At 46.5% G+C, this 14,291-nt stretch overlaps 1 protein-coding gene across 1 annotated transcript in view; it reads left to right on the top strand.

Annotated features, from left to right (window-relative positions):
- LOC144828114 (dynein axonemal heavy chain 5-like) overlaps positions 1-14,291 on the top strand; it is a 1,079,012-nt gene that overhangs the window by 187,607 nt on the left and 877,114 nt on the right. Inside the window, exon 31 of the mRNA XM_078686235.1 lies at positions 2,396-2,558. Within this exon, the coding sequence (XP_078542361.1) occupies positions 2,396-2,558 (163 nt within the window). The remainder of the gene's footprint in view (positions 1-2,395; positions 2,559-14,291) is intronic.

The raw sequence follows: 14,291 nt of genomic DNA, 5'->3' as shown, positions 1-14,291 counted from the left end.
TAGAAATAAACAAACTTATTTTCTCCTGCGCTGCATAGAAAAAGAAATATCCATGCAGCAGAACAGTAGGCAAAGTTTACCCTTGTCAAAGAAAGGATTTGTCACCTTTCACCATGTGCAGATGATGGGGTGAAAAAATCAACAAAGCCTTGTTAACGTGTAAATGGTCTTTTAAAGACCTGTGAAGTACTCAGGTGCGGCTGCGATAATCTCAAAAACAGTCTGTGTGTGTGCGCCGGCAAGTTGTCCCAGCCCGGGCACACACACACACAGACAGCCCTTTGAGCCCAATGCCGTTGCGTGCCTGCCTTCAAGCCCTCACTGCAAGGGCCAAGGCTCCTGTTTGGGTGGGCCAGGCTCAGGTTTGGGTGGTCCTGCCCCACCCAGCCCACCCGCTAGAACCGGGCCTGCTGTGACATGTGATGCTGAGTTAGAGTATGGCACAGGCTCTCTGCTTTGAGGAGGCAGGAGTGTGGGAGAGATGTGAGTCTGGCATCTCATTATGGTGAGGCAGCAATGGGAAAGCTAATTAACCAGCTTAGTGCATTCTGGTGAAAAAGTCATGTGCCATACAGACTCTCAGTTGAAGAAATGTGGTAGTTACGGGCGTGCCGCTGCCTCAGCTGTCTCCCAGATGGGACCACTCTCTCCTCCCTCAGTCTGCAGTTGCTTCCCTCTCTGATTACCTGTAATTTCCTCCTCCTTGCCCCCTCGGGGAACCTCTAGCCCCTTGACATGTCTCTCCCTAAGGCCGTCAGCAAGTAGCCAGCCAGCCAGTCCCTTCCCTGTCTGTTTTACTTTACACTCCACCCCTTACACACTCCATACGAATTCACAACTACTTTCACTGCGTGCCCTCCCGTCCCCCAAACTGTAGGTACACAAACTCAGCGTCTACTCCCTGTGACTTTACCTCATCGCTTTTCCATTCTTCTGCTGACCGGTTAGTGCTTAACACCATGTTATAACTAGGCTGAGGCCATCAAGCTTTCCCGGTCACCGTTATTACTGCCGTCACACTCCAGACCTCACCTCACCATTAAAAAAACATGACCAATCACTGGTGTCTTTAAATTTAGCCACATAGTGATTGGTTATGCCATTAATCATCCCGCCCGCGCTCCCTCTAAAGCATTGGCCTCCAGGGAAGGATATTCTGCCCAAACCAATCCAGGGTTTACTCTCACTCAGCTGTATACTTAAAGCTGCATGAGAGCAAACCAGTGATTGGTTGGAGCAGGTGAACACAAAACTCCAAAGGAGGTCAGAGGGGCTGTGTTATGTTCCCCTGGCTCCCAAACAGAGCACTTGGCTCTAGGCCTGAAGTGCGCATGTCAGGTTGGACATAGTCTAAGACGTGTCCAACCCGACATGCGCACGGGACGTCAGCTGATGTGGTCAGCCTTCACTGCCAATTACCCTGATTGGCCATCCTCTGCCTGTTCGATGCACTTTCCCTGCAAACTGCACCTACAGAGCATTTAGGCTAGCCCAGTAGTCCGTGGGCATGGAAAGGAAGGACTTAAGTTGCTCATAGTCTGCCAATACCACCAATATTCTGGGGTGGCCACTGTAATTCTAATTGGAACATTATGCCTTCAATTCCCACGAAATGCCCGGAACACCATCAAGCACAGTGTGGAAATGTCAATGTATCAAGAAATATTCTCATTCCTTTCCATGCTCAACCTTGGCTCCCACTTACACTCCCACCTTTCCTACAAAAAGTGGATGTGAATTTAGGGTGAAGTTAAAGATGTCCACATTTGCAGGCATGATGGATCTGCTTGTGAGTGTTTGCACTCTTCTCTGCTGCATTACTACTTCCAGATGACTCGGCAGTGAAAGAGCAGTTCCACACTTTGTTAACCTTCTCTTTCTTCCTCCTCATCGTGAGAGCGACAGGGTGTTTGAATCTCATGATTCTATGGATTTACAGCATGTAGAAGTAACAGTGTGGTGGGATCCAAGTTCTGCTAGGTGGTGCAGAGGCCGGTGCGGCATGTTTTTGGTTGCTTCTTTGAAGTAAACCGGGGAATTGTTTTAATGCATATGACCAGTACTAAGCTTATAAACAGTGATTTATTTGTCCAAGAGTAAAAGGTATGAGCCTTTACTGTTTGTGAAGAGGCTCTACTAAGGTCCATAATCAAAACTAATGGATCAGCATAGCCAGACTCATATTGAAATCAGGTCCACATACATGACCCACAAATGCAAAACTCATCCTACTGAGATGCACAAGCAAATACACATGGTATTCCACTTAGCAAACTTAAATTGCATCATATTCTAGCTCTTCTACCTGCTAGCTACTAGACTAAAAAATAAGTGACTCCAACTGAGAGTTTTTTGGTCTTGCTAATTGTTGTTTTCTATTTTTTCTTACTGGCAGAGTATGCTGAACTTCAGCGGATAAAACGTGAACTTGCTCTCCTCCAGAAACTGTATGGCCTGTACAATGCAGTCATTGACAACATCAGTGGGTACTATGATATTCTTTGGACCGAGCTGGACATTGAGAAGATTAATAACGAACTGCTGGATTTTCAAAACAGGTATGTGGGCGGGAGAGGTGGGTCAGGTATGTGGGGGTTACACACACACACACAATAACACACACACACACACACACACACACAATCTCTCTCTCTCTCTGTCTCTCTCATATCATCATCTTGGGATCTGCGTATAAGAACTCATTTAGCCACATTGTGTGTGGCTTGAATGGCAGAAGGAGGGGGAGAAAGCAAATGCTGAAAAGGTTTTTGAGGCAAATATTCCAGGTAATTGTCTCCAGTCTTCAATGTTCTTAACACACTACTAGGCCTATCATTCCAATGAGGATTTTTTTGTTGACAGGGATATGTGTTCAGGTTCATAATAGGTAACAGTGGAAAACCAATTACTAGTCCTTTGAGGTCTAGCAATTATTTTTCCACTTAAACTGACTGCCTTTTTCATGCTAAAAATTATAACCCCCTTCTTTGTCTTAAGCGGAATGTTTGGAAAATCATGATGTTGTTTCTGTTCCTTGAATTGATCACTGGGAAAAATGGCCAAATACAAAATAATGTGGTGTGGTACCTAATTTTCAATATATAAAAAATAGATTATGAGAAAACTTGGATTTGGTTGAACAAACAACCACAAAAAAAGCCTTTCTATCTAGTACTTCATTTCTGCTTAAAATTAAAATATTTAAGTGATTTTGACAATTTGGTTTTAGTTTTCCTTTGTGCTTACACTTACACGGAGAGATGAAACAAATCACTTCTTTAGAGTTGAGAATTGGGACTCCTTTCACTTAATACAGAGGGTTCATGGTAAAAGAAGCTGCATGATGTCTTGATCCTGACATGCAGCTATATGTATGGTGTGACTTTTACCCCCTCCCCCTACCACACTTCTCCATTGAGAAACTGTTGGTTTTCTTACCACCACCTGCTTGGTTCCTGCTTGCATGCTACATGTGCTGGACTGTTGTCATTACCGATTAGAACGCTTTGCGTCAGCTTGGAAAGATGTGACTGTATATCGAGCCGAGCCTGGATTGATCAAGCTGAGCAGAAGTGGGCGCCACTGGCTGGGGGTGAATTATGCAGCTTCGCTTACCTGCTTGCATGCCATGTAGAGTAAGTGTAAATGAAAGACATCTATCTTGAGGCAGTTGTCAAGTTGCACCCTGCCTGCAGCTATTTGCTGCCTTTAGCATGCAATATGGCACTGTTTTGTGCAGAACAACTTCTGTGCTGTAGGAGGGCTTTCGCATCAGTGTTACCATGTGAGGCTATTATTATTTTCTGCTAGTGAAACAATTCCCCATCATGACATGCCTATGGTGCATAACAGGTTCAATGCAAAGTTAGTCAAATAATTAATCAACCAGATTGATATAGTGTTGCTAGTCACCCTGTAGGATATACAGGCTCTTGCAGGTCCCGAAAGGCTCATTTGAACAGCCAGGTCTTGAGGGACCTTCTAAATTCCGGAAGTGAGTTGATAGTCCAGAGCTGCTTGGGGAGGCTGTTCCAGGTCTTTTCTGCAATGTAGAAAAAGGAGTGTCCTCCACTTCTGCTTCGGTCGATGCGGTGTGTGGGCGAGTGATAGAGAAGTGCAGTGTAGTTTTCCCAACAGTTGGTGGAAAGTGAGGCTGTGGTTAATTCAGAGAGGTCCCTTGTTTGTGTGGCGCTTTGTCTGCATGGGTCAGCAGCTTGAATTGGCATCTCTTCTGTACTGGGAGTCAGTGGAGTTCCCTGAGATGGGGTGTGATGTGGGTTTGTCAAGGTGGTCAAGGACAAGTCCGGCTGTGCTTTTCTGTATGATTTGAAGTCTCTGGAGGAGGTATCCGGCAATTCCTAAGTAGAGAGCGTTGCCGTAGTCCAGTTGGCTGGTGATGAGGGCCTGTGCCACTGAGTGTCTCATCTGTGAAGTTAGCCATTTGAAGATTTTCCATAGCATCCGCAGTGTGAGGAAGAAGGCAGAGGAGACGGCTTTGATCTGTGATTTCATGATGAGCTTATTAGCAAGGATGATTCTGAGCGTTCTGGTGTGGTCGGCAGGGATGACTACGGGTACTGGGGCTGGGGACCACCAGAAGTTGTTCCAGTGGTTGCTGTAGATCAGAACTTCTGTCTTGTCCATGTTCTGCTTCAGGGAGTTATTGTTCATCTAGTCGGAGATGCTTGTCATGCATCTGTGGAAGTTGGTTCTAGTGGTAGGGTCATCAATGAGGGAGAAGATTAGTTGGGTGTCGTCTACGTAGGATATTATGTTGAGACCGTGTGCTTTGATGATGTTGGCCAGTGGTGTCATATAGGCTCTCAAGGTTTTCATGCCTCTTCATGCTGTGTTATCTCTACTCCTGGTACTCACCTGATATTTTTACAAGGCACCTTTGTTATAAGCATGCACTTTCGACCTATTTTGGAGATTGCTTATGGTAATTAATGTTATCTAAGACTTTGTGAAACATTTTTGGCAAGATCACTCAAGCTGGTGAACAGTCACTGTTGGGCCCTGATTGCAAATTAAACAGCATAAAATCCTTATGATAGTCTCTGCTCACTGCCGTTAGCAGTCTGTTATGAAAAGGAGAAATGGTAGAAGGGAGAGTGATCAATAGCATTGCCGCAGGACCAGATGTATTTCATTGTCAATTCTTTGCTATCCCAAGGGCATATACCCAAACATAGAAAGTATTCCCTGAGCTTCTCTTCAAGGAGCCTCTTTAGGCATAAAACTAAGAGCCACTAAGTGCTAGGACCCTCGCCCTACAGACTGGATTTAATTCAATGAACAAAAACAATACAACTCATAGACATTGAGGAGCTCAAGGGTTGCCATCCTGTTTTGGACACCATCTTACAAAAGGGGGAGGTAAATGATAGTATTATGACTCTTGAAGACCCATGATCTTTAGTGATCTATTATCAGAAGAACCAAGATTCGGACATGAGGTTAATTGCCTAGATTCAGTAATGACCCCAGCACAAGCCAACATTACGCAGCTGTTTTAATCTTTTTTGGAGAAGAGTCAAAGATGAAGAAGGGTGACGACAGACATACAGTACACGATGAAAGTGACTTTGGAGAGAATCACAAAATGGCCATCTTTATATTTAGAGAATGGCAGGCAGCAGTTTAAGCCTGAGTTGCTGAAGTAAATTGTTCATCCAGTTACTTGGGCTCTGCTATTTTATGCTATTTTTATTTATGTAGTGTAGAAGCAAGCAAGAGCTTGATGGCACTGTCATGGTAATACCACAGACAGTGAGGTGTTGAGCATTGAAGGCAGGGGCAGACTGGTCATAGCGGGTACCAGGCATTTTCCTGGAGGGCATGAGGAGTGAGGGACGGTTTTGGGGCCGTGGGGGCGGGTTTTGTCACTTGGGGCCGGTTTTGCAGCAGTGCTACAGAGAAGCAATCTGCCAGGGCTGGTTGCTGTACCCAGTCCGGCCCTGATTCAAGGAGTAAAATATCTCAGGTCTGTATAACATCTGTTATAACAAAACAAGTAGATTTTAAGACATTTTCTCGTTCCAAAAAGATGGGATTTGGCATGCTTGGCAAATGGTTCAACATCGAGCACAAGAGACATAGGATATGGTTCTAGATTTGAGCACATAAAAATCAGACGAGCAGCCACCATATAAGATGTTGTAGCTGCTTCACAGAAGCTGATAGATAGGAATGCAATAGTGCAGTTGCTTCTCGACGAGGAGGCCCACAATGGGTTCCCGGGGCCTCTTCACAACGCCAGCAGCTGTCAGTCTGTCGCAGCCTCAGCTTCTGTAACTTAGTGGGGGATCCAAAGGGTATAGTGTCAAATAAGGCGGGGTTTCTGATAACCTTTTTCCTTATGTATCGCCTCTTAGGTTCTAATATTTTATAGATGTGTGAGTCTACATGACCTGATCTCTTACGTTCTATTAATAGGTCAGGCAGGTCAGGTTTGTGGGGATTCTTGAGAGATCTGGTCGAAATCTTGATTTTTAGGAAATTATAGAACTCGATTGCTTGTAAACCATGGTGTGAGTTAAGCTCGGCAAAGGTCGTAGGGTTAGATGATGAGCCGAGATCGCTGATGTAGTTGATGCCTTTATTCTGCCCAGAGTTTCCAGAACATGGTTTTTCCATCCAATTTGAATTTGTGATTATGCCACAGCAAGGCTAAGGAGGAGTTCATGAGTCTGTATGTGAGTGTTTTGTCGACGCGGCAAAGAGCTGCTGCCGTGTCCCCTATCAATGGGATAGGATTTGGAAATAAGTAGATATTTTTATATTTTGCATCATTAGTATCGATTTATTTTAGTGTGAGGGGGAGTAGTAGGTGTGATTCTGTTTGTAGCCAGGCAGGGGTGGAGTCCACAGAGTTACTGAACCATCATTAGCCCTGTGCTGCTAGAAAAGATTGTTGGTATCTATAGAAGTCGAGTAGATTAAGGCCTCCATTATTTTTATTCAGTTCTAGGGTGCGCCCTGCTATTCTGGGTTTCTTATTTAACCATATAAAATTAGTGATGACTTCATCCACTGGTTTGAAGAAATGGGAGGAAAGGTGCACAGGGTGCATGCTGGAGGTGAAGTTGATGAGTGGTAAGATCATCATTCTTATTGTGTCTATTCTGCCCCACCAGGTCAAGTTTTTATGGGACCATGAGGATAAGAGGTCATTGATTTTGGTTAGGGTTTTATTTTTATCAATGGTTGTGGTCTCATGGAGATCCTTGCTGAACCATGTGCCGAGGTATTTGAGAGCATCCCACTGCCCCTTCTGGCCTGATGTGCCTAAAACGTTGAGTGTGCAATGAATAGTCATATGGCAAACTTCTGTTTTTGAGCGGTTTAGCAAGCATTCTGATACATTTGAGTAGCTGTTGATTTCCGGTATAATTGTTGGTATGGCTTCTTTGGCTTCTTCAGTGAAAATCAGGACATCATCAGCATAGGCTGCGACTAGTTGTCTACCTGATTGGAAGTGAATACCCTTAATCTTATTGCTAGCTTTTAGGCGATTGAGTTGGGGCCCAATAACTTGTAGGAATAACAAGGAGGACAGGGCGCACCCTTATCTTGTGCCTTGTGAAAGTAGGAATGGGTTGGATAAGCGGCAATTTATTCTGACTCTTGCAATTGGGGAAGAGTAAAGGGCCATCTTCATGCAGATGAAGTCCTTGCCTAGCTGTTATTTGCATGAGGTCTCGAGTAGAAAGGTCCAGGAGACCTTATTGAAGGCTTTTTCCACATCGGGTGCCATGACCATGGAAGGTGACAACTCAGAGCGGGCCTTTTAGAGTGCATGGCAGAAAACGCGGATATTGTCAAAAGCCAGTCCACCTTTCAGAAAGCCCATTTGAGTTGGGTCAATGAGTTTTTGGATTATTTTGTCAAGTCTTTGTGCTAGGATTTTGGCATAGATCTTACAGTCCATATTAGTTAAAGATATCGGTCTGTAGTTCATAACAGTTCACTGAGAGAATATCGATCACAAAAATAGAGGGGTGTATTCACAAGGAGCTATCGCCGAATTAGCAGCACTTTTTCGCAGCCAAAGTTGTGATAAATTTACCCCACCATTCACAAGCTGGTCCTAACAGCCCACAGCACCAGTTTTACCGCAATAGCAGCTGCAAAAAGCATTGCCACAGAGGACCCCCGCATTATCGCTAATGAGATGCAGAGTAGGTTTTCCAGTGCAAAAAGCATCAACAACACCACATCTCAACATTCACAACGACCAGCCAGATCTGCGATAAGTGCACAAAACATGCGATAAGGCGCGTTAGCAGCAGGAAATTACACCTGTTCTGACCTGGTGTAAAGTTGGATCACAGCCTGCACCACAAAAGGGAGCACAGCCCACAGCCACACCTGAAGACAGATCCCATGGAGCAACTGAACATCCAGCACAGACACCCAAGACAGCCACCACACCCACCAACACCACACCCAGGACCACCCCTCCCTGGCACCCCCCGACCAAAGACATGCCACATCAGCAACACCGAAACATGTATGAAATAATCCTCCTGATGTCGCACAATCACAACTGGTGACATGCATGTGTCGCAACAGAAATGAGCATCACACAATCACTTTGTAAAGCAAACAATGTAACTTTATTGAAATTAACACAGAAATGAAATGAAGACACATGGCAGATCCCCTCGACACAATCCATTGGTCACAGCCAGCAAGACAAAAAACATGATGAGAAGGTGTGTCCTACACATGGGACAGAGAGAGAGCGAAGGAGAGAGAGAGAAGAAGAGAGGGAGAGCGAGAGAGAGAGAGAGAAGAGAGGGGGAGAGAGAGAGAGAGAGAGAGAGAGAGAGAGAGAGAGAGAGAGAGAAGGAAGAAGAGAGGGGGTGGGAGAGAGGGAGAAGAAGAGAGGGGGTGGGAGAGAGGGAGAAGAAGAGGGGGAGAGAAGAAGAGAGGGGGAGAGAGAGGGAGAAGAGGAGAGGAGAGGGGGAGAGAGCGAGAGAGAGAGAGAGAGACGATCCTGCGCACCCAGGTCACACTGCTCACCTGCTGCCACCGGTGTGTCTCCAACCACTTGCCAGTACGTATAGCAGTACACCAGGTCACACATCTGAGACCGAGCCGTCATCTAAAACAGAGTCCAGAGACAGTACACACACTTGCACAAGACAACATCGCCCACCCACCCATGCACACCCAGGCAGAGGCATTCCAGCCCCTCCCATCGGAGCATGCCCACCCGCCCATGCACGCCCGGGCCTCACTGCTCACCTTCCGCCACCGGCATGTAGACTGTAGGTCCCACCACGTGCCGCTGTAAGCCACAAGCCTGTGGCCCACAGACTTGGCACCCTCCACACCATGCAGCCACGCTGCGCAGGCCACCAGGTCTCACGTCTGGTGCTGGGTCTTGATTACTCCATGGCATAGGACATACCAGTGCACCCGGCACCATTGCAGGCTGCACACCCAATGGGTGCCACTAACATTGTGATCCCGGAAACGAGGCCACGTGGCGGTAGGCCTGCGCATCCTGCTGGCGTGGCTTACATTATCGCAGCCTGCACACCCGCTTAGCAGCTCAAGGGGCCAATGACTCAGTGCACCCAAAGTCACCGTCCCGTGGCTGGGTGCCTGTGCCGGCCGCAATGCAGCGTGTGCCACAAACCCTGTCCAACCCCAGTCAGCGTCCCATGGCTGGCTGCCTAGGCAGGCCGCAATGCAGCATCTGCCAAAAACCCTGTCCAACCCCAGTCAGCATCCCGTGGCAGGGTGCATGTGCAGGCCGCAATGCAGCGTGTGCCACAAACCCTGTCCAACCCCAGTCAGCGCTATGTGGCGGGGTGCCTGCGCAGGCTGCAATGCAGCGTGTGCCACAAACCCTGTCCAACCCCAGTCAGTGCCACATGGTGGTAGGCCCATGCCGGCCTCCAGGCCTCGGGTCCGTCATCCAGGACCCAGCGGCAGAGGGGTATGTGACGTCATCGGCCCCTTATATTTGCGGGGTCACTTTGCCTGTGACGCCTGTGCCGGGTGGGTGTGGTGTGCGTGCAAACCTGCCTTCAGGGAGTGGCTGTGACATGGTGACAACTAGACCAGTGACCTGCACACCACCAGCGAGTACGCCTGTGACGGGTAGCAATGAGGCCCCCACTTGGAGCGTAAGCGGAGTGGTCTAGCCAGCCATACACCGGAAACGCGCAGGGCTTGCAAAAATGACTCGTGGGCACTGTGTGTGGTTCAGTCCATGTCCGGACAAGAAAGTGGCTGATGCGTGTGTCCCTGTTGTGTGTCCACGGGACCGTGACACAAATTGCTATATAGCACTCTCCTATTGGAAATCACTGTCCCTACATTCATCCACGCATACATACATGAATGATGAAAGACATGACACAGCAGTGCGTCACTGGATGTTTATTGCACATCCAGTGCAGTTCCGCAGCTGAGAGCAGCACAGGGCACTGCCGAAAACCCTACACTACATGGGGGCCAGCCAAAGTCCATCCGTGGCAAACAAGTACTGCAGAAGAGGAAGAGTGCAGTCCGCAGTCTGGTTGCCGTGTCATTGGTCATCAAACAGGATGTGGCGGTGCATTTCTTTGTCCAAGGTGAGTGCATCTGAGTGAATGAGGGGTCAGTGGAAGGTCATGAGGCCATGTGAAGGACCAAACCAGAAACAGGCCAGGTAGTGGAAATGAATGCTACAGAGTCCTTCTGATCACATGCCCATCCATGGACTCGTCCCCAGATGTGTGCCCTGCTCCACCTGTGGGTGTTGCTGTACCGGCTGCGGCACTGTGTGCCACTGACACCTCATGTGCCGGAGGTGGATTGTCGACCGTACTGTGTGCCACTAACACCTCAGGTGCTGGAGGTGGATTGTCGGCTACACTGTGTGCCACTGACACATCAGGTGCCGGAGTTGTGAGGCCTGCCGCACAGGGAGGCATAGACACACCAGGGGGCAGAGATGTGGATGGTGTGGGGGCAGCAGAATTCAACATCGCCACGCCTGTGGCAGCAATGCCATGATGAGGATCTGCAGGTCATGGTAGATCCCAGCTACATTCCGCTGATGTGCAGCAGTGGCTGCCATCCTTTCCACCTCCATCCTCCATGAGCCTCCGAATATGTTCCAGCTCACGGCTGGTATCGCCGGAGCCACTCTGAGCAGACAGATTTTCTTCTCTCCGCGTCATGACTCCAGCGATGTCAGTCAGGGCTCGTTGGAGACCATGGAGTGGGGCTACACACCCAAGGATGGCGTCAAGTTTGGTTGCCATGTTGCCAAAGCCCAATCGCACCTGCTCTGCGGTCTCCCTCTGGCACTCCAGCACACGGCGTTGGATGGCCATGTTTTGTTCCTGGGGGTCATGGGGGAGTGCCGGGGCTGTGGATGCCTCCCGCTGGGTGCTTTGGGTAGTGGGTGGGGTCTCCTCAATGTAGCTGGCCTGCCCTGATCCTGGAGGTGTGTGGGGAATGAGGTCAATGATGTCTTGGATGGCTTGGGTGTCGATGCTGGTGTTGTCCTCCTCAACATCAGTAAAGAGTGGCTGGGACTGCTCCGCAGGAGGTGTTGACAGTGCCCCTGAGATGTGAAGAGGAGATGGTGTATTACAATGTGTCCACATGTATGTAGCCGCATGGTACATGTTGACATTCAGACAGCATGGCATTGTACATTGTGACAGTCTGTAGTTCTGGACGAGGACCCAGAGTCATTTTGGGTGTGCACTGTACTCTGCTTGATTGTGCATATTTGCCATTGTGCCCATCTCCACCCGTCCTCTCTGTACCTGGTGGTCACTCACCCTGTTGCGGTTGAGTTGTGTCCTGTCGAGCAGTGTCCGATCCCCCGACTCGGGCTACAGTCTCCACACTGATGACTGTCGACACCAGCTCCTCCATGTCATTCAGCACGAGCTGTGGTGCAGGGCCCCCACCTCCAGTCTGCGTTGCTGCCTTCTGGTTGGCGGACAGTTTCTACTTGGTGCACCGCTTGATGTCATCCCATCGCCTCTTGACCTCGTCCATTGTCCTCTTGTGCTGCCTGACGGCATTCACCTTGTCCACGATGTCCCACCTTATTCCATTTTTGGTGCCCAATGACACATTGGAGGTGACGAACAGTTGTCGATGGTGTTTCATCACCTCTGTGACTATGATCCTGTTCGCCTGCGGATTGAACTTTGTCTTCCTCTTCTTCTTGTCCTTGCTCTTCCCTGTCCCCGAGGTCCCAGGCTGGTCATCCGGGGTGCTTGTGGGTTGCGCTCGTCCTCTACGGCTGCTCCGGCTGCCTCCATGGTGCTTGGGTGTTGGTCAGTTTGTGTTTGGGTGTTTTTTCTACTTTAATGGTGATTTTTCCCGCCTGCCAGGTGTGTGTTGCAGGCCTGGTGCTGCGTATCGCTGGTTTCCTCGTTGATGCTTGGTGTTGTGGTTTGTGTTTTTGTCTCCATTGAGGTGGTTGTTTCTCAGTTTTGGTAGTCTTTCGTATGCTACCGCCGTGTTGTGAATTCCACGTTGCCACTGGGTTAGTTTCCCGCGATAGGCTGCAATGTTGAAAGTTGCGTTACGCTACTCTTGCGGTATTTATCACACGCTCTTGTGAATATACCCCATAGATGTTAAAAAAATCGAGGTAAAAATAAAGAATGCAATAATATTGACTCCCTATAATTAAACAGGTAAGTACAAAATATTGAAACACAAATATAGTTTACAATAATATAGTTGTATTAAATATTTAATTTAAAATATATACTTTTTAAAATATTAAAATAAACACAAATTAAATAGTAACTTTAATTCATAAAAAATGAATATATGTATATTTGAACAAATACAACAAATAAACTTCTTTAAAAAAATGTAAACAAACACATATATATCAAATAATACATATATAAAAAATATAAACTGATATTTTAATTAACAATATAATTTAAACACACATATTTTACAATTTAATTACAAATACGTTGCAAACAAATAATATTGCAAATTATAATATTATTATAATAATACATCAAACACATAAATAGATAAACTGCAGCATAAAATAAATGATTACAAATTAAAATAAATATATATATATATATATATATATATATTCAACACACTCCACCAGCGTCGTCTTTCTCGTAATCCTCAGAAAGAAATAATTTTTTTTACTTTATAACAAACACTACTATGCACAAAGTTTGCCCGTGATGAAGGAGTAGGCTTACTCCGAAACGCGTAGGACGTTGTATCTGAATTAAATCTGCACCATTTATTGAGGCCACGGCTCCTGTGTTATTTCTTTCTGAGGATTACGAGAAAGACGACGCTGGTGGAGTGTGTTGAATTTTAGGGGGTGGCTACCCCTGCCGTGAGCCCGCCGACACAGAGGCAAAGGTTCAGCTAAAAGTCTGTGTTTATATATATATATATATATATATATATATATATATATATATATATATATATATATATATATATATATATACACTTTCCACCAGATTAAAAAGAAAACAGTTTTCAACTAAATAAACAAACATAATTACTCCCACCTAAAACAACACAAGACAAAATATTTTACGCCACACAAAAATAAGATTTGCTATTCTAACTACAATAAATATAAAATTACTGAACTATAACATTACAAAATACTAAAATTTACTATTCTCACCACACTTAATACATCAATAAAATGTATAATTAACCGAAAAAAGCAATTCCCATTCTAGTCAGTGCAACAGTAGGGTAAGTGTTGGATTGCGGAGGGGTAAAATTTACTATTCCTACTCCAGTCTGTGCAACCGGAAGGGAAAGTGTTGGATTGCCGAGGGGTAGAATTTACTATTCCCACTACCATAAGTGCAACAGTAGGGAAAGCAATGGATTGCGGAGGGGTAAAAATGACTATTCCCACTTCGGTCAGTGCAACAGTAGGCAAAGCACTGGATTGCAAAGGGTAAAATTTACTATTCCCACTCCAGTCAGTACAACAGTAGGGAAAGTGTTGGATTGCAGAGGGGTAAATGTACTATTCCCACTCCAGTCAGTACAACAGAGGTGGATTGCAGAGGGATACAATTTACTATTCCCACTCCAGTAAACCCAACAGTAGGGAAAGTGTTGGATAGCGGAGGGGTACAATTTACTTATCCCACTCCAATAAGTGCAGCAGTAGGGAAAATGTTGGCTAGTGGAGAGGTAAAAATTACTATTCCCACTCCAGTGAGTGCAATAGTTGGGAAAGTGTTGGAATGCCGAGGGGTAACATTTACTATTCCCACTCTAGTCCGTGCAACAGTAGG

This window comes from Lissotriton helveticus, chromosome 4_1, assembly GCF_964261635.1.
Source record: "Lissotriton helveticus chromosome 4_1, aLisHel1.1, whole genome shotgun sequence".
Taxonomy (NCBI): Eukaryota; Metazoa; Chordata; class Amphibia; order Caudata; family Salamandridae; genus Lissotriton; species Lissotriton helveticus.
Note: the sequence above shows the minus strand (reverse complement) of the source record. Positions and strands in the feature narration are given on the sequence as shown.